General features: G+C 45.2%; 1 protein-coding gene across 1 annotated transcript; it reads right to left on the bottom strand.

The window, feature by feature from the left end:
* Positions 1 to 456: 456 nt before the first annotated feature.
* Positions 457 to 25,692, bottom strand: LOC135192917 (uncharacterized). The gene is made up of 3 exons (XM_064176310.1): positions 25,493 to 25,692; positions 24,087 to 24,160; positions 457 to 1,934 (listed from the first exon to the last, which is right to left on the bottom strand). Exons 1-3 carry the CDS (start codon positions 25,690 to 25,692, stop codon positions 457 to 459), a joined length of 1,752 nt encoding a protein of 583 aa, XP_064032380.1.
* Positions 25,693 to 26,267: the final 575 nt, after the last annotated feature.

Below are 26,267 nucleotides of genomic sequence, written 5' to 3'. Positions count from 1 at the left end.
CCGTCAGTCCTTCAGTTGGGAGTCCATTGAAGCTTAGGTAAAGCTTCCCCGTGTATCTGGTGACACTGCCAGGCTGTGAGGAAAGGGCAGTCGGCAGTCCTCTGTTGTAGTGATGCTGCGGGGAGAACTTGTAGCCTGCAAAACTTGAGAAGTCATTAGTATGGCAACAAAACAAATCCTTCTGACAATATCTCAAGGAATCTTTAGTCAACTCCCTCAGGTACTGATAAGGTATCTGGGCAAAGCACCCCCACCCAGAGAGAGGCTCCCTGAGCCTGCCCAGGTGAAGCTAATTGCTTTGAATGGGCCGGTAAGTGCCTTTGATTGTTTCAGCTTGAAGCCAAGCTAGGCACAAACCAAATCCACTTCCCAGACCCTGTACAATTTACAATTGATTGGTGAGCTCACAGATCTCTAGGCTTCACCTCCCCCACTCACCACAGAGGGGTGAAGCTCTCAGCTCCTCTGAGGCTGAGAAGGGGGCACGCCTTTCCCCACATCAGATAAGTCTATCAAGGGGGGTGCAGTGGGCTCGGGTTTCTGGCTAGACTCTGGCCAGTTTTTTACAACGATTTCCAAGTGCACTGAAGATAACCCATCAATCACTTCTTTTGGGATACCTTTCTTCCGGCCTAGCCCCCACCAATACTGTCTAGTGTTCAGGTGCTCCCTCCCCCCAGTCGAGTGTCGTTTGGGGATTCGAAGCATCTGGCTCCGGGGATCTGCACTTGGCAGTGGGTGATTAATTTCCACATGCCTCAAGCCTCTAGTCTCAGGCTTATGAACTTCCTCAGGCACCCCATACTGCCTGGCATAATCTAATAGCTCTCTAGCCACCTCCTCCCACGTCCATTGTCTGCCATCGGGCTGGTTCCTCCCGGGTGTTAAGTTCTCCCTCAGAGTAGCTTGTATTCGGGAGGTAAGTGGGGTGTCAGCTATCTCCTTTTGGAGCTGAATGCCTTTCATCTTGAGGGAGTCAGGAAGTCCCCTCACCAGGGGAGTCATTCGCTTCGGGTCCACCAAGAGAGAAAGGGGCGATTCAAAATGATGTTTCAGTTCTCGATCATAGACCATTTGCAAACAAGCTGCCTTCTGCACATTTTCCATTATCTGATTCATGCCTCCCCTCAGAACTAGAGGCTCTCCTCTCTCCTTTGAATCAAAGCCCCCAGCCCAAAAAGCTGCTCGCTGAGTAAGGCTCCAGGGACCACTCCTATTGCCCGTAGTTAGGAACACATTAGCACCCCAATAGCCTGTAGCTTCAGCCTCTGTCAACCTAATTTGATCACCTCCAGTTCTAGAGACACGCCATACATATTCCACCTCAGACTCTCCAGAAGAACGTGTAAACTCTTTACGCAGTTTGGCCAGCTCAGTGGAAGAAAAGGGTATCTCTTTCGTTGTGATGGCAGGGGTGCCATCCTCATCCTCGTACAGCATCTCAGTTTTAATGAGAGGACGCATGTGAGCCGCAGCTTCCTCTGCTGCTGCCAGTTCTGCCTGGGGGTATATGGAGCCAGGCTCTGTTTGCTTTAACTCTTCCTCCTTCAAAAACCACCTTTGCCACTTCTGTTCTGTTTTTAATCTATCCTTAAGATCTGCCACTTCGTCTTTTAAAGTTACAATATGTCCTTGCAGGGAATCTACCAGCTCCTGCAAGGAGGAAATGATTTTATTCTCTCGTCCGTTTTGGCTTTGCTTTTCATCTATTGAAGCGGCCAAACAGGTGCCCAAAACTGCACAGATGAAGGCTTTGCCCTTTCCCGACTTGGCCCGTGCCTCCTTCTGCAGGGCCACAATCCGGTCCATCACACTCTGACAGGTACTCCAGTTCTCACGGGCCCAATCCAGCCCTTCCACGGATGGGCGGGCACCGTGAGCTTCCAACAAACAGAAAAGCCTCTCCACCGTGGCCATGGCCTTTAAGGTAAGAGCTCCACGGGGAGGTCACAACAACACAAAGACCTTATACCTCAAAACCTTCCCTACAAAAACTGCTCAGAGAAAGCTCACTCACAAACACTGTTCCCTAGAAAAACACACAATGAATTCCTCCAGGGAGATCACACCAAGATCTAGCTTCTCGGAGAGGACAGCCACAGTCACCCCGAGAGGACACACTATACCAACAGAGAAACTGTTCCGTTTGGGTTCACGAGACTTCTCGGGGGAAATTCTTTCCCCCAGGACACACTTTACACAATCCTATTTACCGCAGGGTACTAAGAATTCTCGGGAAGGCCACACTATAAAACCAACACTTGTACCCTAAAATATTCTTTCCCGGGAACGCAGAGATCTAGCTTCTCGGAGAGGACAGCCACAGTCACCCCGAGAGGACACGCTTCACCAACAGAGAGACTTCTCGGGGGAAATTCTTTCCCCCAGGACACACTTTACAAAATATTCACAAGTTTCCTAGACTTCTTGGGAACCTTTCCCCAAGGGGACACACTTTACCAATATTCTCAATTTTACTAGACTTCTTGTGGAGGTAGCTCTCCCCAAGAGGACACACTTTACACAATATTTCCTATTTACCGCAGGGTACTAAGAATTCTCGGGAAGGTCACACTATAAAATCACCACTTGTACCCTAAAATATTCTTTCCCAGGAACGTAGACACATTTAGACATTTGAAAAATCCCCACACTCTGCTCCACAAGCATTCACTTTGCTCTCAGAGTACATCTCAGACACACTCGTGCACACTTTGGGGTTCTCAGAAATGCAACAGTTTCCGATGATACTTTCACTACACAGAATCCTATCCGTGACGCCAAAAAATGTCAAGGTCCGCAGGAGCAGAGATTAACAGTATCTCCGTCCGGCGGAGCTAGACCAGTTCTTATGGATTCCGTGTTGCGAAATTAAGGTGCAAACGAGACCATATATCACCATGAAACTGTTTATTAAAGGATAAGGTTGGGCAAAACGGAGGGAGAGAGGGGAGAAGGGGGAGAGAGAAAGATCAGAACAGAGGGAGAGAGGGGAGAAGGGGGAGAGAGAAAGATAAAGAGATCGATGGAGAAGAAAAGAAGGAGCAGGGAAGGGGAAAAGGCTGTGATCATATTACCCTCCGTCGCAGATGAAGGGGTGAGAGAGAGACGGGTGCGTGGCCCAGGGATGATCTTTGTCAGAGGTTCTTCAGGTGGTGTGCAGTTCTGGTGGTCTGGTGATGGTCTGCCCTCGGTGGTCCGGTGGAGATGTCACTGGTGGTCCGATGGAGGTGCCACTCTCTGTCTGCTGGTGATGCCACTGGTGGTGCGGTGGGAATACCCCTGGTGGGGATACCACACTTGGTCTGGTGGGGATGCCACACTTTGGCAGGCCTTTCTCCTGCCTTTTTATACAGTTTTCTGCTCAGTGTCCAGCTGCAGCCCCCCCAGGGCATCTTCCTGTGCATTCTCACACATTCGCAGGGGTCCGGCGTCGCCGGGGGGAGGGCCTCTGCCCTCTCTCGGCTACACCTGTCCACACCCTGCATACACAGCCCTTGGGGGCAGCTGAGATAAAGTGGAGGCTTCCTGGGCAGTCCAGCCAGGGTGAGGTCTAGGAGTTTCAAAGGTATTGTCTGTTGATTTGCATCTCTGAGCTTTTGGGCCAAGCACCGAGTCTGAGTCCCAGAAGTAACAAGATTAAGGAGGGACAACGCAATCTTTATCTTTGTTGATTAACAAGAGAGAGGATCAGGCTCTCACAGTTACTTTGGTCTTTTTTTTAGGATTTGAGTTTGTTTGTTGTTGTTTTGATTTATAACTAGTAAAGAACAAGACTCCAATTGGTAGGTCTTGAACAAATGTATTATCATATGCAGTTTCATATAGACTGAAACTGTGACTTATCTGAGCCATAGTATTATAGAACTCTTAGGGATCTGTGTGTACAGAGGTAAGATACTTGCAAAATTATCCTGAATTAAATTTTAAAGTGGATTATTTCAATCTCTTTAAACTATCATGTGGATCTCTGATTGAGAATTGAAGTGGTCTTATTTTGGTTTTGCTTGATTCAATTCCTAAGTTTCACTGTATCAGATATAAAGGTGTAAGACACTTGAATTTTGACTTCATGTAACTTCTCATTAAATTTGCTGTTAAATGCAGACTAAATTATTTCATGGATGTGTCAATTGAAAAAAAAAGTGTGGAATAATCTTCAGTTCATTACATTTAGGTAAATATTAATCAATCATTACAATTATATATGAAATGATGTCTGATAATGCAGCAAAGAATGTATGTAGTTAGTGTCCTAGTTCAGCTTATATAGACCAGTGCTTTTTTAATGCTGGAGAGTCTAATCTAATGATCTAGAAAATTTTAAAGCTAAACAAAGACATGTTACTATGTATTACTAGGTATAATTTTAAAGCTAAAAAAAGACGAGATCAGTTTTCTATATTATTGGAACCAGAGACAGTTTTATAAAATCCATATTTCTTTACTTCCTTCCATCTAAAAATCCATCCAAGACCTATGGTGCAACATGTCTTTCCTCTTTTAGTACAAGGAAAGCAGAAGGTAAGTAATTTCCTCATGTAGGCATTGTCTTCAATGGGATGAGATTTAACAAGGCCAAGTGCAGGGTTCTGCACTTTGGCCACAATAATCCCAAGCAGTGCTACAGGCTGGGGACTGAGTGGCTGGAGAGCAGCCAGGAGGAAAGGGACCTGGGGGTACTGATAGATAGTAAGCTGAAGATGAGGCAGCAGTGTGCCCAGGTGGCCAAGAGAGCCAATGGCATCCTGGCCTGTATCAGGAACAGTGTGGCCAGTAGGACAAGGGAGGTTATTCTTCCCCTGTACTCAGCACTGATCAGGCCACACCTTGAGTACTGTGTCCAATTCTGGGCCCTTCAATTCAAGAAAGATGCTGAGGTGCTGGAACATGTCCAGAGAAGGGCAACGAAGCTGGTGAGGGGCCTGGAACACAAATCCTATGAGGAGAGGTTGAGGGAGCTGGGCCTGTTTAGCCTGGAGAAGAGGAGGCTCAGGGGTGACCTGATTGCTGTCTACAACTACCTGAAGGGGCATTGTAGCCAGGTGGGGGTTGGCCTCTTCTCCCAGGTAACCAGCAATAAAACAAGGGGACACAGTCTCAAGTTGTGCCAGGGTAGGTATAGGCTGGATGTTAGGAAGAAGTTTTTCACAGAGAGAGTGATTTCCCATTGGAATGGGCTGCCCAGGGAGGTGGTGGAGGCACCGTCCCTGGGGGTCTTCAAGAAAAGACTGGATGAGGCACTCAGTGCCATGGTCTAGTTGACTGGCTAGGGCTAGGTGATAGGTTGGACTCGATGATCTTGGAGGTCTCTTCCAACCTGGTTGATTCTATGATTCTATGACTTCTTACGGTAAAGTGAGGTCAGTCTTGATTAACGTGTTGAGATAAACAGTAATGCAAAAAGACACAGATTTAATGTAGAAAGTGAACACATCCTCTCCTATCATAGAATCATAGAATCAACTAGGTTGGAAGAGACCTCCAAAATAATCCAGTCCAACATCTCACCCAGCCCAATCCAGTCTTTTCTTGAACATCTCCAGGAATAGCAACTCCACTACCTCCCTGGGCAGCCCATTCCAAGGGCAAATCACTCTCTTTGGAAAGAACTTACTCCTAACATCCATCATATACTTCCCCCAGCACAACTTGAGATTGTGTCCCCTTGTTCTATTGCTGGTTGCCTGGGAGAAGAGAATAACCCCCACCTGGCTACAGCCTCCCTTCAGGTAGTTGCAGACAGCAATGAGGTCACCCCTGAGCTTCCTCCAGGCTAAACAACCCTAGCTCCCTCAGCCTCTCCACATAAGGCTTGTGTTCCAGGCCCCTTGCCAGCTTCATCACCCTTCTCTGGACACGTTCCAGTATCTAAACATTTTTCTCTTGAATTGAAGGGCGCAGCACTGGACACAGGACTGTCATGGAGGGGATTTCTCTATTCCTCCTCTGTTAGGGGGAGGTGAGAAATTAATTTGAGGCAGTATTATTTTTTTATAAAATTATTTATTTAAATTAATATTTACAAATTTGTACCACCCCCAACCACTATGAAATCAGGTTCGTTATGCAAGGTTATGAAAAAAGCTTGGGATATATTTACAGGGATTGATTATTAAATGGAAATAATCAAATTATTAACAACTATAGACAGAGAGAAAGGTTCCCTTAGGCTTAATGCCTCTTAACAACTATACTGTTTGCCCAGTAGGGGCTGAAACTGTGTCTGCTCTTAAGACAGAGGTAACTAATATTACAAAGGAATTAAAGCTTGCTTAGATGTATTGTTCTTAAGTATTAATCATAAATCATCCTCCCGGGATTGTCACAGCATGTGCCCAGTATTCGGGTCTTGGTGAAGGCTGGAATCTGTCCCATCTTGCAGGGGAATTGATAAGGGTTTTCCCAGTCTCTGGGGTAAACAGGATTTTCTCTAACCTTCTCTCCTGGAGTAAAGTGATCTCTGCCTTGGTGCTGTGGCTTCTGGATGTTGTGCGTGTCCTGGGATGATCAGCTGGCAGGATTTCCCTATGCAGGAGAGGGATCTGTCTGTGCAGCTTCTAACACGGTTTCCCAGCTAGCAGGCTGTGTTTGTAGGTTAGCAGACTAACTGGAAAGGGGTCTGCTGGGCCTAGAATTTTCCAGGCTTACAAGACAGCTGGCAAGCAGGGTCTATGCCGAGCTGCAGGGAAACTTGAGCTCATAGATAAATCAAGATAGCAAGCCAGTATGTACGGCTGCTCTAGGCTTAGGCAGGGGGCTCTCGGCTCTCCATATATGTATGAAATGCAGGCGTGCATGCACTCTGCTTCTCAAAGGGTTCGCAAACAGCTTAACTGTGCCTTGAAATCAATGCAAGAGGTCTGTGCCTCAGTAATGTTTGCAAGAGAGGGCCTGACTCTGTGTCTAGGCCATGCAAGCAGGTCAGGGCAGCAGGGTGATGCTATCAGAGCTGACCTTGAGCCTCTAAGTCTGAATGCTCTGAATGCTCTGAACTTCTGAACAGTCTGAACCTCTGACCACGTGGTGCTCCTTTGCACCCCTCTTTATAGGCTCTGAGGTGAGATTCGTGGCTCATTTGGGCATCTAAAGTGGCCAATCAGGTTGGCAGTAAGCCAAACCTTACCTTAATAGGCAGTAGGTGTTTGCCTGGACCCTCCCAAGAGGGGATTACCTGGGCGGACCCAAGGGGTGCATGGGCTGGGCGTGTGTGAGTTACACAACCTGTTTACTGCCATAGGTCCCTGGCAGAAAAACATGTCCAGACATGTAGAGGCATAGAGAGGCCTCAGTTTTGGGGCTGCTGCCCCTCCACCACAAGGACTCAAGGTGTGGCGTAACCAGTGCTAAGTACAGGAGAAGAATAACCTCCTCCCCTCCCCTCCTCTCCCCTCCCCAGAATCTATTTGCCAGGTATCTATGCTGGAGTGCATGTACATAAATGTAAATATTACACCATTGCATCAGCTTCCAAGATAATCACTTGAAATCTGTCTTTCTATTTAGAAAAAAAGTGGAAAATCAGTATGACGATAATGTCATCATAAAATAGATATATAAAACTACATCTTGAAAATGCTTGCTGCTGTCTACTGGTTACACAAGAATGCAAGACGTTTGTCTAAAGTACATATAGCTAGAGCAGATGAAATGGATTTTAGCCCTTTAGTTTGATTGCCTTGCTGATATGCTGCATTATTGGTCTATTTTTTCATTTGTGATATATTACAGGCTCATTTGCTACAAGTGAGACATGATCAGTGCATGATAATCTCCTGTAAATGTAGTGTTGAAGGTGAAAAAAAACTTGAAGTTCAATTTCTTCATAATATGGAGTGACATTTTCTAGATTGTTGGTTCTTATCCACTTACATATGTAACAATATAACCTGTCAATAAAACTATTCCTGAGAACTATTTCCAAAAAGAATGATCTTGTCACAAAGTGGTGGAGGAAATGATTTTAGGCAATTTATCATTACTTGAACAGAAATAGCATTTATTCTTACAGTTGGTATTGGGATAAGGTGGCTATGAGATGCTGACATTCAATTCATTTAGGTTAGATTTCGTTCTGGGGTTACCCTAAGAATTAATACCTGACTGAAGGCAGTTCCATTCATATCTGAGCTCTGGGTAGGGTAACAGGACCTGCAGTCCTAGATTTTATGTTACAGCTCCTAGAAAGTAACAGTATATTATAGGTGTATTTTCCTCTTAAATTACATTTTTCTGACCAGTTCCAGAAAAAAAACATAACTCTCTCTGGAAACCATTACCATAATCTGACCCTATTCCTTCCTCATAATTTCATCAAGTCATGGGATTGAATGCTAACAATGTTTATCTTTGAGAATATTTACATTCTTTGCAGAGTTTTCTGTCTTCAAAGAGGTTTGCAAACATTGTCTATGGAGCATGCCAAAACCTTATTAAGAGGTCAAAACAACAGGTATATACAATCTTAGAGAAAACAAAAAGGTGGCTTAGTTTCTATACATTTATTTCCTAATTAGAGCATCTGTCATTATGAAGACTAGTTTACTGTCATTAATTGATCTGACTGTAAAAAAAAAAAAAATCTATCTTTAATGCAAATTCTGGACAACTAACCATAAAGCGTCTTTTAGTTTTGCAAAGATTTTACACTACCTTTGAAAAAGATCTATTGACTTGTCTTCAGACATTGAAAGAATCCACTTTTCAACTATCTTTAGTATTTTTCAGGAAGAGAAAACTCCAAACATAGTACGAACAGTGACATTTTCATACAAAGATTCTCTCAAACATAATGTCTCTGATAATTCCTAGTGTGTGCTATCTACTTGAGTGAGCAAGAACCAGAAGAGAAGTGAGGAGAATAGTGTGAAAATTTTTAGGCTGTGTGTTAAGTATAAAATTGCAACAGGGATGTGACACTAAATACTTTATTTCTTCAAGAAACATCATTGGAGTCAAATTAGATATGCACATTTCACAGAGAATAGATTACAAATAATTCTCTGTGGCAAATGCACTCCATTCAGCCCATAGTTAATTTTGCATTTTGTTATCTTCAAAGGATAGCTTAATTTTAGTTCTCTTTTATGAATGTAATGAATAGCTAAAAGGGTTGTTGTGTGTATGTGTGGACATGTGGGAAAATATTTTTTCTTTTAGAAAAAGAGAGAATGAAAGTTATTTTCTTCTTGTTTCTCTTGATGAAAATGTAGGTTAAGGACCTCTTGATTTAGGACAATTTACTGCAGAGTCTCACTTAAATAAATTTATAAGTCTAAACAACACTTGCATATGCTTAAAAAGCACACTTTTCAATGAGTACAAAACACCCTTTCCTTTTAAGAAATAATTTCTTTTTAGCAGCTAAAGTGTTTCTGCATTTCAGTGATACTAAAGATCACAGCAAAACTCACTTTTGCCACAAATATGAAAACGACAGGAAGTTTTGTAAACCAACACTATATTTGACACGAAATGTGCTAATTTAACTTATGGGATGCACTATCATTACAGAGATAATGATGAAGAGATGGGGAGAAGCTTGATGCAAGCTAAGTTCTGTTTATTGTACTTTCAGCACTTGGTTATATGCTTTAACATACAAGCGAAGAGATCGTGCCAAATCCTAAATGGTCATTAAGAAAGACCTCAGTACAGACATCAAGACAGACCTTGTACCTTAGCAATTAGATAAGCAAGGATTAACAAAAACACGAGTTCATGCTTTACACTGTTTCATCTGTTTCAACATTCTCTAAGGTCATTTTGACCTTCTATTTTATTTAACTCAGTACTTTTCCACTTACACATTCTAAGCCCATGGCTTATGTTCCAGTGTGTCAAGATGAAGCAGCTGTACAGCACTAAAAGTCCTACCATTCCCAACAAACTGTAGGTTAAGGACCTCTTGATTTAGGACAATTTACTGCAGAGTCTCACTTAAATTTATAAGCCTAAGCAACACCTCCACATGCTTAAAAAGCACACTTTTCAGTGAGTACAAATCACCCTTTACCTTTTAAAAAAATTCTTTTTAGCAGCTGAAGTGTTTCCACAGTTCAGTATCACAGTATCACAGTATTCTCAGGGTTGGAAGAGACCTCACAGATCATCAAATCCAACACTTTACCACAGAGCTCAAGGCTAGACCATGGCACCAAGTGCCACGTCCAATCTTGTCTTGAACAGCTCCAGGGATGGTGACTCCACCACCTCCCCGGGCAGCCCATTCCAGTGTCCAATGACTCTCTCAGTGGAGAACTTTCTCCTCACCTCGAGCCGAAATTTCCCCCAGTGCAGCCTGAGGCTGTGTCCTCTCATTCTGGTGCTGGCCACCTGAGAGAAGAGAGCAACATCCTCCTGGTCACAACCACCCTTCAGGTAGTTGTAGATAGCAATAAGGTCACCCCTGAGCCTCCTCTTCTCCAGGCTAAACAATCCCAGATCCCTCAGCCTCTCCTCATAGGGCTTGTGCTCGAGGCCTCTCACCAGCCTCATCGCCCTTCTCTGGACACGCTCAAGCATCTCAATGTCCCTCCTAAACTGGGGGGCACAGAACTGGACACAGTACTCAAGGTGTGGTCTAACCAGTGCAGAGTACAGGGGCAGAATGACTTCCCTGCTCCTGCTGACCACACCATTCCTGATGCAGGACAGGATGCCACTGGCTCTCTTGGCCACCTGGGCACACTGCTGGCTCATGTTCAGGTGGGTATCAATCAGTACCCCCAGATCCCTCTCTGTCTGGCTGCTCTCCAGCCACTCCGACCCCAGCCTGTATCTCTGTATGGGGTTGTTGTAGCCAAAGTGCAGCACCCTGCACTTGGAGCTATTGAACTCCATCCCATTGGACTCTGCCCATCTGTGAAGGTGGTCAAGGTCCTGCTGCAGAGCTCTTCTGCCCTCCAACTCAGTCACATCTGCCCCCAGCTTGGTGTCATCTGCAAACTTGCTGATGACTGACTCGATGCCCTCATCCAGATCATCTATGATCACAGCAAAACTTGATTTTGCAACAAATAGGAAAATTACAGAAATTTTTGTAAACCAATGCTCTATATTTGAGATAAAATGTGCTAGTTTAACTTATTATGGGAGGCACTATCATTACAGAGAAATATGAGAATATCTCACAGGAGTAACTGTCATGAGCTTGAGGACAGGAGGAATTGAAATGAGATTCACTTAACAGAGTGAATTGCTAGGCTATTTGCTCTGAGAAAGATAGTAGGAATTTTTAGTTTAAAAACAGGACTGACAGGGACAAAGATAATAATCATGGGTTCATGCGTTTTTCACCAATTATTATTATCAGTTTAATGTGGATAATGAGCATCTAGATAATACATGAAAGAACAAATTTCATTTTTACAATATAATACTGGACAATCTGAAATTCTGGGAATGATTATGGGAAGAAAATCATGGGAGAAAGCAAAAGTAAAGACTTCCACAGAGACCAGAGAATAGATAACCCATTGAACTGCCAGAGCTGAAAGCAGCTGGGTGTTTTCACCCTGATGAAACGGAAGATGACAGAATATGGCTACAGTGAATAAACACTTTGTGATGGTTTGGGTGTTACCCACCCCACCACACTTTGGAAGTCATCCAGACTAGACTCAGACAGCTCTGAAAATTGAATGAAGCTTATTTTTTACAGCTAGCACAATATACAAGCAGATATTTTCAGTATATACAGTTATAGACAGAAATATACAAGGTAAAAGGTAATACAGAAACACATCTCCCCTCCCAGAAACCTGAATCCCCAGGAGAGGCTCCCAATCACCCCCTCACCTTCCCCCTACCCCTCTCAATCTTAGTCACAAGAAAGAATAGAGGTTCAAACAGCGGATTGGGAAGCAAAGTGGATTAGTCAGAGAAATGGAGGGTGAGGTTAGAGAGAGAGACATGCATCTCGGAGCTCCCCAGCAGGAGTAGTGGCTTATCTATGTTTTTATTCTTCTTCTTGTATCTGTCAGTAAGCCTATGAGTGAAGTACATAACCATTGTTTTCCTTTCACAGCCTGTAATCTAGTTCTTCTCATCAAAATATTCTATCTTGTTTCAAACTAGCACACACTTTGAGAAGGTAAATATCAGAAAGTACAACAGGCTACTTAAGCTTAACAGAGATGCTGGTGGAATGGAAAATAGGTATATAATGAATAGGAAGCAAATCTGCTCTAGATTTAAAAAAAAAAAAAAAAGGTATCTTTTAAGAAGAGAAGAATGAATCTCTGGAAATTAGTTGGTAGAAGGAGAAAAAAAAAGTTGAAATGATTGGTTTTCAGTGTTGTTTTACTTACCTTCAAAAAAGATCTGTCTGGATCTATTTCAAGAAGTACCTCCCTGCCAATGTTATGAAACTACAGTAGCTTTTGAAACTCTAAGGCTTTGATAATTCAATTTTAAAGTCTGATCAACATAAAATGCTGTTCTAAGTGAGTGAAAAAAACTCAGTAAATGTGTGGTCTTGGAATAAACCAGCTGACCTGAACTAGCTGAAATAATGCACTAGAAGATAGAGGATGCTGCCAAAATCAGGAACTCCTACAAAAAAGTGGAAGCCACGCAGAAAGAAGTACTATACATTATATGGATATTGTGAATTGAAAAAAAAAAAAAAAACAACCAAACAAAAACCACCCAAACAAACAAAACCACAAACAAAAAAAACCCAACCAAAACTTAGAACTTAGTTTACACAAAAAAAAGTAGTAATTTTTTTTGCAGTGCTTATCTTCTTTTATTCTTTTCATATTAAAGATCATATATATGGATGTAAGCAGGAAAAGTCACTTTATTTTTATTTAATTCTAATCACTTTTCATTCTAATTGGTTTTGGAAAATTTGGGGCATGTGTTGTCATGGTCTGGAGAACAGAGATTAACAATCTCTCTTGTTCAGAGGAGCAAGATTTGTACTTATATATTTCTGTGTTGTGGAATTAAGGTACAAGTGAGACCAGGTAACAGAAGTGAGATTATTTATAAAAGGATAAAAGTGCATAATACAGAGAGAGAGAAGGTAAGATAAAGAGAAAAAAATGGAGAACAAGAAGAGAGGAGAAGTGCAGGTAAGGGATTATATTATCATCTACTGGAGTGCAGTGTGCTGATTTGAGACTAACTGAAATATTTTACTGAGAGAAATTAAATCCTTAGCTGTGAGAAGAAAGATAAAGAAAACAACAGTAACCTATATCACCATTTTTCTGCTGAGAAATACATCTAGTCAAAATATAGGTAAGATGGGCACTTCACACGCACACACTGCTCAGCTCTCGCTATGGACTGTGCTGTCTTTCTCACTGGCCACTCTCTGTTTCTGATTCTGTCTTTAACTCTCTAATCCACCTAACCCCTAGGGGAGGGGGCCTCTGGTACACAACAGGAAGAAGAGAGGATATACGGCATTAAAGACTTAGCCAACATACTCAGATCTAAATACTCTGACAAGAAAAACTTTGTGAGATTGGCTACCAAGAAGAGTGCTCTCAGTAAAGTTGTGTTTCTAGGTCAAGGACAACCAGGACAACCAGAGGAAGAGGAGAAGGATGGTATCCTGGTATGATGGTTTGGGTATTGACTGTCCCCCCCCCCTACTTTGGAAATCACCAGACTAGGCTCAGCTAGCTCTGGGAATATAAATGAAGCTTTTTATTTACAGCTAGCACAATGTACAAGCAGATATTTACAGTATATACAGTTATAGGCAGAAATAGACAAGGTAATAGGTAATCAGAGAATCATAGAATCAACCAGGTTGGAAGAGACCTCCAAGATCATCGAGTCCAACCTATCACCCAGCCCTAGCCAATCAACTAGACCATGGCACTAAGTGCCTCATCCAGTCTTTTCTTGAACACCTCCAGGGACAGTGCCTCCGCCACCTCCCTGGGCAGCCCATTCCAATGGGAAATCACTCTCTCTGGCAAGAACGTCTTCCTAATATCCAGCCTAGACCTACCCTGGCACAACTTGAGACTGTGTCCCCTTGTTCTATTGCTGGTTACCTGGGAGAAGAGGCCAACCCCCACCTGGCTACAATGTCCCTTCAGGTAGTTGTAGACAGTAATAAGATCACCTCTGAGCCTCCTCTTCTCCAGGCTAAACAGCTCCAGCTCCCTCAGCCTCTCCTCATAGGATTTGTGTTCCAGGCCCCTCACCAGCTTTCATGCCCTTCTCTGGACATGTTCCAGCACCTCAACATCCTTCTTGAATTGAGGGGCCCAGAACTCGACACAGTACTCAAGGTGTGGCCTAACCAGTGCTGAGTACAGGGGAAGAATAACCTCCCTTGACCTACTGGCCACACTGTTCCTGATGCAGGCCAGGATGCCATTGGCTCTCTTGGCCACCTGGGCACACTGTTGGCTCATCTTCATCTTACTGTCTATCAGTACCCCCCAGGTCCCTTTCCTCCTGGCTGCTCTCCAGCCACTCAGTCCCCAGCCTATAGTGCTGCTTGGGGTTGTTGTGGCCAAAGTGCAGAACCCTGCACTTGGCCTTGTTTAGTCTCATCCCGTTAGCCTCTGCCCACCCATCCAGCCTGTCCAGGTCCCTCTGCAGGGCTCTCCTACCTTCCTTCCAACAGATCAACACCTGCTCCTAGCTTGGTATCATCTGCAAACTTACTGATGCTGGACTCAATCCCCTCGTCCACGTCATCAATAAAGGTATTGAACAGGACTGGGCCCAGCACTGATCCTTGGGGAACACCACTTGTGACTGGCTGCCAACTGGATGTGGCACCATTCACCATGACTCTCTGAGCTCTGCCATCCAGCCAGTTCTTGATCCAGCACAGAGTGAATCTGTCCAAACCATGAGCTGCCAGCTTGGCTAGGAGCTTCTTGTGGCAGACTGTGTCCAAGGCTTTGCTGAAGTCCACATAGACTACATCCACAGCCTTCCCCACATTCACCAGGTGGGTAACCTGATCATAAAAGGAGATCAGGTTGGTGAGGCAGGACCTGCCCTTCCTAAACCCATGCTGGCTTGGCCTGATCCCTTGGCCATCCTGTAGGTGCTTTGTGATGGCACCCAAGATGACCTGTTCCATCACCTTGCCTTGCACTGAGGTCACGCTGACAGCTCTGTAGTTTTCTGGCTCCTCCTTACGACCCTTCTTGTGAATGGGTATCACATTGGCCAGCTTCCAGTCTTCGGGGGCCAGGACTGCTGATAAATGATGTAGAGTGGCTTGGACAGCTCAGCTGCCAGCTCTCTCAGCACCCTAGGGTGGATTCCATCCGGTCCCATGGACTTGTGAGGATCCAAATGATGCAGCAGGTCCCTTACTGCTTCCTCATGGATTAGAGGGGGACTGTATTGGTCCCTGACTCCATGTGCCAATTCAGGAGTCTAGCTGTCCTGGAGACAACCTGTCCCACTCTTGAAGATTGAGGCAAAGAAGGTGTTAAGCACCTCTGCCTTTTCCTCATCCTTTGTCACTATATTCCCCTCTCTATCTAACAAGGACTGGAGGTTGTCCTTGGTTCTTCTCTTGCCATTCATATTTAAAGAAACATTTTTTATTTTCCTTGACAGCCGTGGCCAGCCTGAGCTCCAAGTTGGCTTTTGCCTCTCTAATTTTTCCTCTACAAGACCTAGCAACTTCCTTGAACTTTTCCTGGCACACCTCCCCTCTCTTCCAAAGGTGATACACTCTCTTTTTAATCTTTAATTCCTTCAGCAGTTACCTGCCCATCCACTCTGGCTGCCTCCCTCATTGGCTCATCTTCCGTCTCAATGGCACTGCCTGTTCCTGTGCCTTCAGGAGTTCTTTCTTGAAGAAGGTCCAACCTTCCTGGACCCCTTTGTTTTCAAGGGCTATTTCCCAAGGAACTTTCTGAATTAGTTCCTTAAATAGGCCAAAGTCTGCCCTTTGGAAGTCCAGCGTGGAGGTTCTGTTGATGCCCCTCCTGGTTTCTCCATGTATTGAAAACTCTGTAGTTTCATGGTCACTGGATCCCAGGCATCCTCCAACCAGCACATCCCCCACCAGCCCCTCCCTATTTGTGAGCAGCAGGTCAAGCAGGGCTGCCCCCCTGGTAGGCTCACGTAACAGCTGGGATAGGAAGTTGTCTTCCACACATTGCAGAAACCTTCTAGACTGCCTCTTCTCTGCAGTGTTTAAGTCCCAGCAGATGTCTGGTAGGTTAAAGTCACCCACCAGAACAAGGGCAGGTGATCTTGAGGCAGCCTCCAGTTGCTTAAAGAGTAATAAATCAACCTCTTCTTCCTGGTTGGGTGGTCTGTAACAGACTCCAACCAGGATATTGGCCTTGTTGGCTTTCGCCTTAATTCTCACCCATAATGACTCAACTTGGTCATCCTTGATTTCTACCTCCATGACATCCAGAGCATCCCTTATATACAGTGCCACTCCCAGAATTCTGAGTCCCCAGGAGGGGCTCTCAACCACCCCTACACCTTCCTCCTACCCCTCTCATCCTTACCCCAGTCCTAAGGAAGAATAGAGGTTCAGCCAAGAGGTTATGAAGCAAAGGTGAGTTAGGCCACATGGAAGGTGAAGTTAGGAAATAAGATGTTGCTCAGTCAGCAGCCCAAGTGAGAGTGAGAGAAAATGGCAAGAGTGTTATCTAATATTTTAATTTCTTCTTCACAAGCTCCTCAGCAAGACTTCTGAGGGAAATCAACATCACCATTGTTTTCCTTTCACAGTAAGGGACCCTCTAAGCCACTTGGATCCTTACAAGTCCGTGGGACAAGATGGGATTCACCCTAGGTTGGTGAGAGAGCTGACAGATGAGCTGGCCAAGCCACTCTCCATCATTTATCAGCAGTCTTGGCTCACTGGAGTGGTCTTTGAAGACTGGAAGCTGGCCAATGTGATGCCCATCCAAAAGAAGGAGGAACCAAAAAACTACAGACTTATCAGTCTCACCTCAGTGTCAGGCAAGGTCATCCTGAGTGCCATCATAAAGCACCTACGGGATGGCAAAGGGATCAGCCCCAGCTATCATGGCTTTAGGCAGCGCAGGTTTTGCCTGACCAACATGATTTTCTCTTATGATCAGGATACCTGCCTGGTGAATGTGGGGAAGGCTGTGGATGTAGTCTACGTGGACTTCAGCAAAGCCTTTGACACCTTCTGCCACAACAAGCTCCTAGTCAAGCTGGTAGCTCATGGCTTGGACAGATTCTCTCTGGTATGGGTCAAAAAGTGACTGGGGGACCAGGCTCTGAGAGTGGTGGTGAGTGGTGCCACATCCAGTTGGCATCTGTCACTAGTGGTGCTTCCCAAGCATCAGTGTTGGGCCCAGTCCTGATCAACATCTTTGTTGATGATCTGGAGGAGGGGACTGAATCCAGCATCAGGAAATTTGCAGATGACACCAAGCTAGGAGCAGATGTCGATCTGTTGGAGGGTAGGAGAGCCCTGCAGAGGGACCTGGACGGGCTGGATGGGTGGGCAGAGGCCAAGGGGATGAGACTAAACAAGGCCAAGTGCAGGGTTCTGCACTTTGGCCACAACAACCCCAAGCAGCGCTATAGGCTGGGGACTGAGTGGCTGGAGAGCAGTCAGGAGGAAAGGGACCTGGGGGTACTGATAGATAGTAGGCTGAATATGAGGCGGCATTGTGCCCAAGTGGCCAAGAGAGCCAATGGCATCCTGGCCTGTATCCGAAACTGTGTGACCAGTAAGGAAACGGACACTATTCATCTCCTGTACTCAGGACTGGTCAGGCCACACCTTGAGTACTGTGTCCAGTTCTGAGCTCCTCAATTCCAGAGAGAGATGTTGAGGTGCTGGAATGTGTCCAGAGAAGGGCAACAGAGCTGGTGAAAGGCCTGGAACACAAGCCCTATGAGGAGAGGCTGAGGGAGATGGGGTTGTTTAGCCTGGAGAAGAGGAGGCTCAGGCAATAGTTGGGTGGAGACATGCTGCTGGGCAGGGACACCTCTACTACAACCATAGAATCAACCAGGTTGGAAGAGACCTCCAAGATCATCGAGTCCAACCTATCACCCAGCCCTAGCCAGTCAACTAGACCATGTCACTGAGTGCCTCATCCAGTCTTTTCTTGAAGACCCCCAGGGACGGTGCCTCCACCACCTCCCTGGGCAGCCCATTCCAATGGGAAATCACTCTCTCTGTGAAAAACTTCTTCCTAACATCCAGCCTATACCTACCATGGCACAACTTGAGACTGTGTCCCCTTGTTCTATTGCTGGTTACCTGGGAGAAGAGGCCAACCCCCACCTGGCTACAATGTCCCTTCAGGTAGTTGTAGACAGTAATAAGATCACCCCTGAGCCTCCTCTTCTCCAGGCTAAACAGGCCCAGCTCCCTCAACCTCTCCTCATAGGATTTGTGTTCCAGGCCCCTCACCAGCTTTGTTGCCCTTCTCTGGACATGTTCCAGTACCTCAACATCTTTCTTGAATTGAGGGGCCCAGAACTGGACACAGGACTCAAGGTGTGGCCTGACCAGTGCTGAGTACAGGGCAAGAATAACCTCCCTTGTCCTACTGGCCACACTGGTCCTGATGCAGGCCAGGATGCCATTGGCTCTCTTGGCCACCTGGGCACACTGCTGGCTCATCTTCATCTTACTGTCTATCAGTACCCCCAGGTCCCTTTCCTCCTGGCTGCTCTCCAGCCACTCAGTCCCCAGCCTATATTGCTCAAAGTCGCGTCCAACCTGGATTTGAAAACTTCCAGGGTGAGAGACATTACGGCTTCTCTGGGCAGCTTGTTCCTGTGTTTCATTGCACTAGTGGTGAAAAATTTCTTCCTTATATCTAATCTAAATCTATCTTCTTCTAGTTTCAATACGTTACACTTTCTGATATCACAACATACCTTTGTAAAAAGACCCTCTTCATCTGTGCTGTAGGCTTCCCTTCAATTATTTGAAAGCTACTATAAGGTCTCCTTGCTGGCTTCTCTTCTCCAGGTTGAACAACCCCAGATGTTTCAGTCTGTTTTCACATCAAGTGTGATCCAACTCTCTGTCCCTTTTTATGGATTAGTTCTGCATGTTTCTTGTGATAGGGGCTCTAATGCTGGACACAACACTCCACATTCTTCTCACAATCAGTTTTAATTTCAAGGCTATAGGTCTGGTATTAGTTGATTCTGTAAATTATAATGATAGGACCAAAAATGTTTTTATTATGTTTGGTAAATTCCTCTTGACTTTTTAAAAAGAAACTTGGAGATAAAACCAAACAAAAAAAACAACACAAAAAACCCTCAGTATTTTCAGAAAGGAATCTAGATTACATTTCTCTGAGAATGCAGGGCTCATCATGTGATTTTTATAAATACCTTCAGAATTAATTAGAATTGCGACTAATAACATGCTGCACACTAAGAACTCATAACAATATTATGTACCTGTGAAAGTGAAGTTGTAAAAAGTCTTGTAGGAGATGGAAAATGGATGCTAATATTTCACAGTATCACAGTATCACAGTATCATCAGGGTTGGAAGAGACCTCACAGATCATCAAGTCCAACCCTTTACCACAGAGCTCAAGGCTAGACCATGACACCAAGTGCCATGTCCAATCTTGTCTTGAACAGCTCCAGGGATGGTGACTCCACCACCTCCTCGGGCAGCCCATTCCAGTATCCAATGACTCTCTCAGTGAAGAACTTTCTCCTCACCTCGAGCCGAAATTTCCCCCAGTGCAGCCTCAGGCTATGTCCTCTCGTTCTGGTGCTGGCCACCTGAGAGAAGAGAGCAACCTCCTCCTGGTCACAACCACCCCTCAGGTAGTTGTAGACAACAATAAGGTCACCCCTGAGCCTCCTCTTCTCCAGGCTAAACAATCCCAGCTCCCTCAGCCTCTCCTCATAGGGCTTGTGCTCGAGGCCTCTCACCAGCCTTGTCGCCCTTCTCTGGAAACACTCAAGCATTTCAATGTCCCTCCTAAACTGGGGGGCCCAGAACTGGACACAGTACTCAAGGTGTGGTCTAACCAGTGCAGAGTACAGGGGCAGAATGACCTCCCTGCTCCTGCTGGCCACACCATTCCTGATGCAGGCCAGGATGCCACTGTCTCCCTTGGCCACCTGGGCATACTGTTGGCTCATGTTCAGGTGGGTATCAATCAGTACCCCCAGATTTGAAGACATTAAAGAAAATGGACTTTGTACCCATTCCTAACTCAATATTGAATGTTAAAAAATAGATTTTCTGAATTTTCTTCTCTTCCCATTTATTTGCATGTATTTTTTTTTTTTTCTTAAGCATAGTCAGGCACAATAGTTTAAGATGTAATACAATGTGATGTTAATCATGTTTATGTATTGGACTGGGGCTTGATCCTGAGCTTCATGCAATTGTTTATTTTGCTTCATTGGACTCAATTCACTGATGGATCTATATGTGCTCCCTAACTATATTCATGACATGATTCACTCTTTTGAGATTATTTACGTGATAACAGCTACAGAGAAATGTAGCAAATCTCCAATGTCAAGGACAAATTTCTGCAAAGACATTGTTTCTGAAAGGTGACCATGCTCTGGTCTAACATGTTTAAATAATTGTTTACTAATGGGTTCTCTTTCAGAGCCAGACAGAAACACAAAGGGCATTTCAAAGAAACTAGTTGGAATCTTTAGAGAACACAGACAGGTTTAAGTCAAATTCCTTAGCTATTTCCATTTACCCCAAACCAGCTTCACTATTTTCTCCAGAATGGCTCAACATCTTTCCTATCCAGAAATTCTTTTGTCTTCTTTGCAACGATATTTTTAAATGTTCATCATGTTAAATGAGAATGAATTGTGAGTACTGTTCTTTGTTTCTTCCTCATATGTAAGTGTCACAGAGGGGGATATTGCCCGTATGCCGGTTGTGGTGGAGGGGAGAAATTAATTAATGCAAAAGAATATTTATAAAAGTAAAGATATTTATTAAACTTCCAATATTCCAAATCTTGCCACCCCCAACCACTGAACTTTAATATTTAAAGGATTCTTACATAGTTATGAAGACATTATGGGAATATATATATAGTGACTTATTATGACACCACTAGAGATAAATCAAAGGAAATTGAGGATGGTAGGCTAGAGATAGGGGTAGAAGCAGCAGCCCAGCTGAAGTGCATGTACACTAATGCACGCAGTATGGGTAACAAACAAGAGGAGCTGGAAGCTTTGGTGCTGGAGGAAAACTATGATATTGTCGCAATCACTGAAATGTGGTGGGATGACTCACATGATTGGAGTGCTGTAATCAATGGCTACAGACTCTTCAGGAGAGACAGGCAAGGGAGAAGAGGTAGTGGAGTGGCTCTGTATATTGGGAATGCTCTGGATGTCATGGAGGTAGAAATCAAGGATGACCAAGTTGAGTCATTATGGGTGAGAATTAAGGCGAAGGCCAACAAGGCCAATATCCTGGTTGGAGGTTGTTCCAGATCACCCAACAAAGAAGAAGAGGCTGATTTATTACTATTTAAACAGCTGAAGGCTGCCTCAAGATCATCTGCCCTTGTTCTAGTGGGCGACTTTAACTTACCAGACATCTGCTGGGACTTAAACACTGCAGAGAAGAGGCAGTCTAGAAGGTTTCTGCAATGTGTGGAAGACAACTTCTTAACCCAGCTGTTATGTGAGCCTACCAGGGGGGCACCCCTGCTTGACCTACTGCTCACAAATAGGGAGGGACTGGTGGGGGATGTGGTGATTGGAGGCTGCCTGGGGTCCAGTGACCATGAAATTATAGAGTTTTCAATACATGGAGAAACCAGGAGGGGCATCAACAGAACCTCCACACTGGACTTCCGAAGGGCAGACTTTGGCCTATTTAAGGAACTAATTCAGAAAGTTCCTTGGGAAATAGCCCTTGAAAACAAAGGGGTCCAGGAAGGTTGGACCTACTTCAAGAAAGAACTCCTGAAGGCACAGGAGCAGGCAGTGCCACTGAGCCGGAAGACAAGCCGACGAGGGAGGCAGCCAGACTGGATGGGCAGGGAGCTGCTGAAGGAATTAAAGATTAAAAAGAGAGTGTATCACCTTTGGAAAAGAGGGGAGGTGTGCCAGGAAAAGTTCAAGGAAGTTCCTAGGTCTTGTAGAAAAAAAATGCGAGAGGCAAAAGTGCACTTAGAGCTTAGGCTGGCCACGGCTGTCAAGGAAAATAAAAAATGTTTCTTTAAATATGAATGGCAAGAGAAGAACCAAGGACAACCTCCAGTCCTTGTTAGATAGAGAGGGGAATATAGTGACAAAGGATGAGGAAAAGGCAGAGGTGCTTAACACCTTCTTTGCCTCAATCTTCAAGAGTGGGACAGGTTGTCTCCAGGACAGCTAGACTCCTGAATTGGCACATGGAGTTAGGGACCAGTACAGTCCCCCTCTAATCCATGAGGAAGCAGTAAGGGACCTGCTGCATCATTTGGATCCTCACAAGTCCATGGGACCGGATGGAATCCACCCTAGGGTGCTGAGAGAGCTGGCAGCTGAGCTGTCCAAGACACTTTACATCATTTATCAGCAGTCCTGGCTCACTGGAGAGGCCCCCGAAGACTGGAAGCTGGCCAATGTGATACCCATTCACAAGAAGTGTTGAAAGGAGGAGCCAGAGAACTACAGAGCTGTCAGCGTGACCTCAGTGCCAGGCAAGGTCATGGAACAGGTCATCTTGGGTGCCATCACAAAGCACCTACAGGATAGCCAAGGGATCAGGCCCAGCCAGCATGGGTTTAGGAAGGGCAGGTCCTGCCTCACCAACCTGATCTCCTTTTATGATCAGGTTACCCACCTGGTGAATGTGGGGAAGGCTGTGGATGTAGTCTACGTGGACTTCAGCAAAGCCTTAGACATTGTCTGCCACAAGAAGCTCCTAGCCAAGCTGGCAGCTCATGGTTTGGATGGATTCACTCTGTGCTGGATCAAGAACTGGCTGGATGGCAGAGCTCAGAGAGTGGTGGTGAATGGTTCCCCATCCAGTTGGCAGCCAGCCACTAGTGGTGTTCCCCAAGGATCAGTGCTGGGCCCAGTCCTGTTCAATACCTTTATTGATGACCTGTATGAGGAGATTGAGTGCAGCATCAGTAAGTTTGCCGATGACACCAAGCTAGGAGCAGATTTTGATCTGTTGGAACGTATTAAGAGCCATGCAGAGGGACCTAGACTGGCTGGCTGGGTGGGCAGAGGCTAACGGGATGAGACTAAACAAGGCCAAGTGCAGGGTTCTGCACTTTGGCCACAACAACCCCAAGCAGTGCTATAGGCTGGGGACTGAGTGCCTGGAAAGCAGCCAGGCACAAAGGGACCTGGTGCTACTGATAGACAGTAGGCTGAAGATGAGCCAGGAGTGTGCCCAGGTGGCCAAGTGAGCCAATGGCATCGTGGCCTGCATCAGGAACAGTGTGGCCAGCAGTGGTCAGTGTGGTGATTTGGCTGTTACCCGCCCCCCCACACTTTAAGAAACACCCCAGCTAACTCAGTCGGACTCTGGGAATATAAATGAAGCTATATATTTACAGCTAGCACAATATAAAGGCAGATAGTTACAGTATAGACAGTTATATAAAGAAATATACAAATTAAAAGTAATACAGAAACACAACTCCCCTGCCAGAAACCTGAGTCCCCAGGAGGAGCTCTCAACTACCCCTGCACCTTCCCCCTGCCCCTCTCAACCTTACCCCAGTCTTAAGGAAGAAAAGAGGTTCAGCCAAGAGGTTAAGAAGCAAGCTTAGTGGCAATGAGGTTAGGGAGATGTAGCTGAGTCTGAAGCCAGCCTGAAAGTGAAGACAAAATGGTGAAGGTGTTATCTAATGTTTACATTCCTATTCAGTGAGACTCTAAGGGAAGGAGACATCACCAGTATTTTCCATTTACAGCCAATTATCTACTTTCTCTTACCAAAACATTCTAGCTTGCTTCAAACTAGCACAATCCACCCCTGTCTACTTCACTCAGAGTATCACTGAGAATTATCTGATCTAATCTAAACAAATATTTACACTAAAACAACATATACAAGTTCAGTTCACACTTTATTCCAGCTATAGCAGATGTAGGTGACTCAAAAGCACAGAACAGTTTGTCTCCTCACAGGTGAGATGAGAACAGGGACTCACAAGTGAAGTTGGGTTCATGCTCATGTACTGTAGATTCTCTCGTAGATTCATTCAGTGTTGGATGCTGATGGTACCTAGAACAGAAAAACTCCTAACAGCTTGTATTATACACTCTGAATTTAAACTCTCTCAGCTAGAGTTAGATTTCTCTATGGAATACACTGGATTTCACCATTCTCCTGCATTGCCCAGGAGGTGCGCCCAGGACCTTCAGCAGACACCACCCCTCAGACAGGTTTCCCTTCGCCCGAAGGAGACAATACCCAAACAGTTTTCCCTAACAGATTCTTCTCACATACAACAGGAACTTTATCAACGTCTACTGTTTGGACCAAATCTGATTGTGCAGGTCCTGCTCTGTTTACTGAACCTCTACTATTTACCAACCAGGTAGCTTCTGCTAAATGTTTGTCCCAGTTGTTCAGAGTTCCACTCCCCATGGCTTTTAGGGTGGTTTTCAGCAAACTGTTCTAGCGTTCAATCTTCCCTGAAGCTGGTGCATTGTAGGGTATGTGGTAGATCCACTCAATACCCTGCTCTTTGGCCCAGTTTTTCACAAGATTCTTCTTGAAATGAGTGCCATTGTCTGACTCTATTCTCTCTGGAGTTCCATGTCTCCACATGATTTGTCTCTCCGTGCCAAAAATGGTATTAGATGCAGTAGCATGTGGAACTGGATAGGTTTCCAGCCAGCCGGTGCTGGCCTCTACCATCATTAGTACATACTGCTTGCCAGAATGAGATTGATGTAAATTGATGTAGTCAATCTACCAGGCTTCACTATACTTGTACTATGACCATCTCTCACCATACCATAAGGGTTTGATTCGCTTAGCCTGCTTAATAGCAGCACAGATGTCACAGTCATGGATGACTTGGGTGATAGCGTCCATGGATAAGTCAATTGACCTATCGCGTGCCCATCGGTATGTTCCACCTCTGCCTTGATGTCCAGATGAGTCATGGGCCTACCGAGCTAAGAACAGTTCACCTCGGTGTTTCCAATCAAGGTCAAGATCAGAGTTGGTATCAACTTGAGAAATCTTAGCAGCTTGGTCTGCCTGATGACTGTGTAAAAGTTCCTCAGTAACTCTGTTCTTAGGCATGTGTGCGTCTACGTGCTGCACCTTCATTGGAATTCTCTTCAGTCATACATCGATGTCCTGCCATAGATCAGCACACCAAACAGGCTTTCCTTTCCTCTGCCAACCATGCTTCTTCCAGTCCTTTAGCTAACCCCATAGAGCATTGGCTACCATCCATGAGTCGGTGTAGAGGTAAAGGATAGGCCCATTCTCATGTTCAGCCACATCAAGAGCAAGCTGGACAGCTTTTACCTCTGCAAATTGACTCCTTCTCCATCTCTCACTTCTGTAACTCTCCTGGTAGGACTCCAAACTGCTGACTGCCATCTTCGCTTGTTCCCAACAAGACGACAGGAACCATCTGTGAACAAAGCATCGTTCTTTTTCTGATCAGAGTGATCACCATAGGGAGGAGCTTCCTCAGCACGAGTTATTTTCTCCTCTGGAGGTTTGGAACAGTCTGTGCCTTCCGGCCAGTTGGTGATCACCTCCACCAGACCAGGTCGATCAAGATTCCCCATTTGTGCTTGTCGGGTTATCAAAGCCATCCATTTAGACCAGGTTGCATCTGTGGCATGATATGGTACTGAACCTTTGCCTTTGAACATCCAGTTTAGAACTGGCAGTCTAGGAGCTAAAAGGAGTTGTGACTCAGTTCCAATCACTTCAGAAGCTGCTTTCACTCCTTCGTAGGCTGCTAGTATCTCTTTCTCTGTTGGTGTGTAATTTGCCTCTGAACCTCTGTAGCCACGTCCCCAGAAACCAAGTGGATGACCACGTGTCTCATTTGGAGCTCTCTGCCAAAGGCTCCAAGTTGGACCATTGTCACTGGCAGCCGTGTACAGAATCTTCTTAATGTCCAAACCAGATCGCACAGGTCCCAAGCCCACTGCATGGACTATTTCTCATTTGATCTGATCAAAGGCTGCTTGTTGTTCAAGTCCCCACTCGAAATTGTTTCTCTTATGAGTTACATCATGCAGAGGTTTGACAATTTGACTGAAACCAGGAATGAGTAGTCTCCAAAATCCCACCACCCCTAAGAAAGGAAGGGTCTCCTTCTTACTGGTGGGAACTGCCATGGTAGAGACTTTGT

The sequence above is a fragment of the Pogoniulus pusillus genome, chromosome Z (genome assembly GCF_015220805.1).
Source record: "Pogoniulus pusillus isolate bPogPus1 chromosome Z, bPogPus1.pri, whole genome shotgun sequence".
Taxonomy (NCBI): domain Eukaryota; kingdom Metazoa; phylum Chordata; class Aves; order Piciformes; family Lybiidae; genus Pogoniulus; species Pogoniulus pusillus.
Note: the sequence above shows the minus strand (reverse complement) of the source record. Positions and strands in the feature narration are given on the sequence as shown.

What these genes read in the sequence shown, in the direction of transcription:
- LOC135192917 (XM_064176310.1), bottom strand. Translation starts at nt 25,692, where the DNA reads ATGGGGAATCTTGATCGACCTGGTCTGGTGGAGGTGATCACCAACTGG. An exon ending in GGGAACAAGCGAAGATGGCA is followed by an intron (nt 24,161 to 25,492) that starts GTCAGCAGTTTG and finishes TTTCTGTTCTAG; the next exon opens with GTACCATCAGCATCCAACAC. An exon ending in GCATGAACCCAACTTCACTT is followed by an intron (nt 1,935 to 24,086) that starts GTGAGTCCCTGT and finishes CTCCCCGTGGAG; the next exon opens with CTCTTACCTTAAAGGCCATG.